This window comes from Lucilia sericata, unplaced genomic scaffold (genome assembly GCF_015586225.1).
Source record: "Lucilia sericata isolate MDLA Ls3-8-SP2 unplaced genomic scaffold, ASM1558622v1 Contig002810F_arrow, whole genome shotgun sequence".
NCBI classification, from domain to species: domain Eukaryota; kingdom Metazoa; phylum Arthropoda; class Insecta; order Diptera; family Calliphoridae; genus Lucilia; species Lucilia sericata.
In genome coordinates this window covers 26,886-33,491 of record NW_023996510.1, presented here as the reverse complement: position 1 = coordinate 33,491, position 6,606 = coordinate 26,886, and the positions used below count along the sequence as shown (strand labels likewise).

The 6,606-nt window shown below is 34.8% G+C and overlaps 1 protein-coding gene across 1 annotated transcript; it reads right to left on the bottom strand.

Moving 5' to 3' along the window:
- Positions 1-3,646: 3,646 nt before the first annotated feature.
- On the bottom strand, positions 3,647-5,990 carry LOC119614352 (transcription factor MafB). Its single transcript, XM_037970489.1, has one exon. It carries the CDS (start codon positions 5,443-5,445, stop codon positions 4,126-4,128), a length of 1,320 nt encoding a protein of 439 aa, XP_037826417.1. The 5' UTR covers positions 5,446-5,990; the 3' UTR covers positions 3,647-4,125.
- Positions 5,991-6,606: the final 616 nt, after the last annotated feature.

Below are 6,606 nucleotides of genomic sequence, written 5' to 3'. Positions count from 1 at the left end.
AAGTTCATAGATCAGCATGCATTGGAATACGAGGTTCTCTTGAAATTAATCCTTCAGAAGCTCTGTACTCCAGTCAGCAGTCATCTGGACGTTGGAAATCAAAATTGCATGGACAATGCTAGAATTCTTAATCTTGATAATGTTTTCAAAGTCAAAGTTCCTTCCAGGAATGTGGATTTATATAGATGGCGGTGTTGCTTCTGGATTCTTCTGCGAAGAAGCTGGAATGAATTTCTGCTGCCGTATTCCCAACAGCTATAGTGTTTTTCAGGCTGAAATACTGGCGATGTCAACCTGAAAACACTATATGATCTTAATATTCTAGGCATTATAGGAACTACTTTGGCAATGAGCTGAGGTAGCCAGAAAAGGATCAGCTCTGGATGTCTCCAACGGCTTTTCAGTAGCAAATCCTTTGAGTTCTATCAAAAGTAGTTTACTCAGGTTCTTTCTTCAAAAGACTGAAAATAGATGGATTAATCTATTTATAGAGGGACCAAGTTAATGTGGCATTCTTTCAATGGAAAGGGCTTGTTCTGAAAATCACTCTGATGTTTATATTAATAAAATTAAGAATGTACTTTGGAACCCTAAAATGAATTATTTATAACATTTCTTAATATTCTATACTCTAGGCATATTCATTATTAATCACTCTTTTAAGTCCTCGATTATTTAAGAACATATGAAATGATTCATACAATGTTGTATTATCATTTTATTAATAAGTTTTTTTTTATAAAAATTATAATACACATGTCTAAAATGTCTAGATGTTAAAACGCTCGTATATATTTTAGATTAGTTAGTTACAGGTGGATTTGACGTTCATAGAATTCAAAACTTTTAGAGACGTTATTAGATGTCAAAGTGATTAGACGACTATTTGAAAAATCTATTAATTGTACACTCGCTATCTTTATAATAAATATTGCACTATTTCCATTTATTTAAAAAAAAATAGTTTTAGGTTTAACATACAATGTATAGGAAATTTCAGAATATATAGTGGACTCAATTGTGGTCAATTGTAATCCTAACAAAGTCTTCTTTAGCGTTTTAAAGTATTCAAAATTTTTAATAAATGTTTTCAAAACTTTATTGCTTAGAAATTCGCGAAAGGGTGTAATAGAAATTTTCGTAAAAAAAATTCTAATCATTAAGCTTACAAAGTTTCTTAATTATAGGCAGACTGAAATCAATATTAACGATAAGAATGGGTCATATAAACAACAAGTCAACGCCATTTTTATTCGACAAATAGGGAACGTACATACGTACTTATTGCATTAATAGGTCAACAACCATTCTCAAGGTAATGGCGAGAATGAGAAATATATATAAAAACTATAAACTGTAACTAACACCATGAGAACGAGATAGTTGAAAACAATTAAAGAAAAAGTCTTGAAAAATAAATAGTTAATGACTAGAAGTAGAAAAAAAGAAGAATTGCAATGAATAGGTTGAGAATTACAATGAGATCAAGGTGATTTTAAACTAAAGCATTTATATAAAACTTTCCGTAAATAAAGTGTTACAACAAATGTAGTAAATTTAAAGTTTATTTTAGGGGGCTTGGGTTAATTATGGACCAAACTGAATAATTTACAAGAATGTAGGATAATTGAAATTCATATAAGCGACCTAATGGCCGCTTGCGATATCCATCGAAATCTTAATACTATTTAAGTGCGGATTTCGATCGATATCGAATGCCGCAATTTAGCCCCAGGATTTTTTGCGACTGTACTTCATTCACTCGTGGATTTGAAGGTGCTCCGCATTGATAGCGAAATACCACTTCGTTAAAAGACCGCAAGATCATTATCAATAACATGCTCTCATTTCTGAGATATTATCTCTATTTCTGTGGAATCGAATATGGAACCCACTTCTCTTGTAGCGTACCTGGATAATGTTTTCTTAGGAGGCAAATGCTATGTAGCAAAGAATGGAAATTGCATTTAAATCACTCAGAACCTGTACTACTGGAAGTGTTCTAGGTACGAATCGGACTAGGTACGAATCCGACATAAAAGAAACATGTGGCCCTTTATATCGAATAATTAAGATTTCAGTATTAATAATAATTAATATTTCAGTATATCGAATAATTAAGATTTCAGATTAGAGCTCACGTTGTCCGATAGTTTAAAATATCAGAAAGAAAGATGCTAACCAAAGAAAATTTCACTAATTATTACAGATATCTTACGTAATATTTTATCTAAGGCTCTATTTGTCACGATAAACTGGCTGCCAGTATTAACTCTACATATCATAATCAGATTAGAGATCACGTTGTCCGATAGTTTAAAATATCAGAGAGCTTATCTGTTAGAATGCTATAAAGAAAGATACTAACCAAAGAAAATTTCACTAATTATTACAGATATCTTACGTAATACTTTATCCGAAGCTCTATTTGTCATAATAAACTGGCTGCCAATAAGCTGATTTTGTGCAAGAGACGTAATAGAAGAGTAGGGACAACTATGGACCGATGTTCCTGAAACTTAATAGAGAGATTTTGATACTTATAAAACATGTTTAAAAGATATTATTAAACCAGTTAGGAATGCCTGAAGGGTAATTAACTTTTCTCGCAAAAAACTTTAATTTTTTTAATTCAAAATCGTTTTGAATCCAGAAACGATATTGGATTTTTATTGCTGATTAAATTTGATTACAATCGGATGAAAATACTAACTGATATTTAAACAAATTGGTCCAACGTATAGCTAATTTTTTTCAAATGCCTATAACTCGGAAACGAAATGAATAGTACACACAATCATGTTCCAGCACTTTCGGAAAATATAAAGAACTTTGAAATCGGATAAAAAGCTAAAATATATCACACATTTAACAAATGTACCTGACAAAGGTACCTTACTTACTGAGCCCACACAACGCCGCTTCCTGAACATTTGTGGATTTCATTTTCAAAACTATACTAACGTATAATAATTGACAACACCCATGTCAAACTTTATCCCGATCGGACTAGCGGTTTAGAACTGTGCAGCACTTACATGTTACATCCAAAATGTGAGTACCTAACTATAATCATCTGATTCTAAGAATTTACATATATGAAATATTATAAGGTATTCGATTCGAACATCTTTTCGAAATATCGAAAGAAATTTTACTAACAATAGATTCAATGTCGAAATCTTGTGATCAATCTATTAATCGTGACTATGGATTTTGTATAAAATCGGTTTATAAATTCCTCAAATACCACCTGATAATCTAATGAAACTTAAAACTATTGCAGTCCCCGAACGAATATCAGTAGACCTTCAAAAATTTCCGTTATTTTTGGACCGATTTTAAATGGGAAACTTGTCTTAATCACGTCCCAAAGAATTATTGAAGATTTGGATTTGAAAGAGTCTTCAGAAAATTTATATCAACAAACATACGAACAGACAGACGGACATAGCTAAATAGACTCCGCGAGGATCAAGACTTAATACTAAAGCTAATTTATTTGTTAGGACTAATGGACTACTTTCTTAAAGTTTCAAATTGGGGACTTTGATATGAAATATTTAAAAGTTATGCCTTTCATTCGGCGAAGAAATCATAACATTTTCCAGATTAAAAAAAAAAAAAACTTTTAGTTGCTCAATAACAATTAATAATTTTTAATTGTAAAATATTTTATTTAAAATAAAATTATTTAATAATTATAAGAAAAAAAACTTTGTTCAACTTAGAAAATAAATTAAATGAAAAAAGAAGAATTAAAAATAAAACTTAAAATTAATAAATAAACTTTAATTAAATCTCTAATTTTCTAATCTTAAAGCTCTCAGTATACTTATGCAACTTAACTCAGTTTACCGCCGCTGCCACTACCGTAGGCTGGGAAGGCTGAAGCTGCTGTTGTTGTTGTTGCTGCTGCTGCAATGCAGAATGATGATGCGGCACATGAGAATGAACATGTTGCGCTAAATGTTGATGATAACGCGAGGCTGCTGAAGATGCCGAAGAAGATGAAGAAGACCATTGATGAGCAGCGGCACTATGTGCCGGATGATGGTGCGAATGCGAAGAATGGTGCTGATGATGATGATGGTGATGATGACTGGCAGCTGCTGCTAATTGACGTCAGAGATAAAATTCCGGTGAACTTTGATTTTCTGTATTCAATTGATGAGCTGGACCACCACCGCCACCACCTCCGGCTCCGGCAGCACCACCATTTAGGGTAATAACACTTGAGGGTGTCCCCGTTACGGGACCATTTTGAGAAGTAGAAGCACTACTACCACGTAGCCGCTGTTTCAATTGATCACGCTCTTGGCAAACCCGTGTATATTCCAATTTTAAACGATGCAGATCTTGATTCAATTGACGATTTGTTTTTTCCAATTCATGACGCTGTAACAGTCTTTTCGAACGGCAATTCTGGGCATAACCACGATTTTTAAGAGTTCGGCGTTTTTGTTTCAGTCGAACCACCTCTTCACGTGGACAACCATGCAGACGTTTATTCAATTCTCTAACCGTTAGTGTAGTCAAGAGATCATCGTCAATGCAGTCGTCTAAACCCAAATTACTAGAGGTGGAATATTGACCAGAACAGGTGCGCGGGGAATTTGTGGAAGATCTTGTTGAACTGACCGAGTGTGGCCGATTGTTGACATGATTACTGACATGATTGGGATTGGTGTGTATAATGGAGCTGGTATTATTGACCTGGCCATTGGTTATGATGCCATTGTGATAGGGCGAGGAGTGCATATTAATGGGTGTCAAATGTTCTATTGTCTGGAAATGATGATGATGGTGTGTTTGTATAAGATGATTATGATGATTAGCCGCCGCCACCGATTGCATGTATTCACGATGCCTTTCCCATTCCTCATCTTGTGAGGGACCCGCCAAAGGTCTTAAGTCTAAAGGTTGAGGATCTGATCTCATAGAATTCGGCAGCCACATCATTTCCTGAGTCAAACCAGCACTGGGCGGTGGTGGCCGATGATGTGTGGCATAATGGGAACTAGGAACTCCAGAGTATACCTGGGCACAGGTACTGCCCGTGGGTGAGCCTATAACAGGGGGAGTTTCAGGTGGTGTAGAGGGCACTCCGCCCGGTACAGAGGTATTCACTAATATCGCCTGGCCCGCCATGGGACCATGAGTGTAGATTTCTGGTGGCGGCGATAATGGCTGCAATCTTCTTTCGTCCATATGCGACCAGTTGGGCGGGAAAGCTCTCATTTTTATCAAAGGCTCTACAGCAGTTTCATCTTCTTCTGCGGCCACAGCCGAGGGTTCGGTGGTCCAGGTTATTTTTGCCGCCGTCGCCGCTACAGGACTGTGATCTTCACGTTTAACACCAACGGCCGAGGTACCATCCTCCAAATGTTCCAGTACAAATTCCTGTACATACTGATCAGCGAGGTTCGGATCCTCCATTTTCATTGAAGGATAATAAAGGTGGGTAATGGTAGCCAGCGATTTAAGATATTTTAACTCGTTTAGTAAAAGTTATTTTTGTTCACTTTTCGTTTCTCAATTTCAAACACTTTCACATCAAAATTTTCAAAAGTAATCAAGCACTTGTTTCTTATTTATTGAAATTATTTAATATTTTTTATTAAAAAATTATAATTTTAGATATTTTTGCTATAAATTATTTTGTTAAACACTTTTATTTTATTTTTAAAAACTCAGCGTTTTTTCTTTAAATCTTTTTTAAATATATAAATATTTTTATTAGTATATCATTTCCGAGTATTAGAATATTTTTATGTTTTTATTACAGTTATATATATTTTTTATCGCAACCGTCTTTAAAGAGTTGGCGGTAACGACTAACGGTGTTTTTTCAATTTAAAAATGGGTGTCCGTCTGTCTGCTTGAGAATGGCCGAGTCAAGCACTTTTTCCCAGGTATATATTGGTCATAACGCTGAGCTTCGCGTTTTCTCGTTTTTTATTTGCAACTTGTGTGTTGTTATTGTAGTCGTCGTTTCAATTTTATTTTTGTTTTTGGTATAAAATTTTTTCAATATTTCGTTCGTATTGTTTCACAACCGTTTTTTGACACGCGTCGTTGTCAGTTCTTATTGGAATTGAATTCTTTGGCAGTCTAGCAGTCTGCTAATGTTGTTGTTGATTTTTTTTTTTGGGGGGGATAAACTGTATACCATACACTCTTTCATACTTTTACCACTACTATTGCACATCATTTATTTGAGCATGTCCCAACATCCGCTTTATAAATTTCTTAGAAGCAACAGTGGGTCAGCTGCCACCACCCTTCTGTAGCCAAAACCGGTGTTTTGATTTTCTTGCTCTCCCCAAAATTATTTTTCTGTTAAGCTTTGACAAAGGGTGCATTTTGTTTCTCTTTGAGAATCTTTTATTGAAGTGCTAAAGCTTTTGAGTTAAATGGCACAGTGGCAAGATAATATAGTTGCTTGAACACAACTATATATGGCTGTTGCACTTTTCTTAACTACTCGAGTTATCTAATCTCTTGCCATAGCAGTTCTTTTGCGGAATGACAAGCAGCATAAGACCAATCCCAATGCATACCCCGACAAGAAAAAAGCAACCACTGGTCTAAAGTCAATAGTAG

Coding starts and splice junctions, on each gene's coding strand:
- LOC119614352 (XM_037970489.1), bottom strand. CDS start 5,445: ATGAAAATGGAGGATCCGAACCTCGCTGATCAGTATGTACAGGAATTT.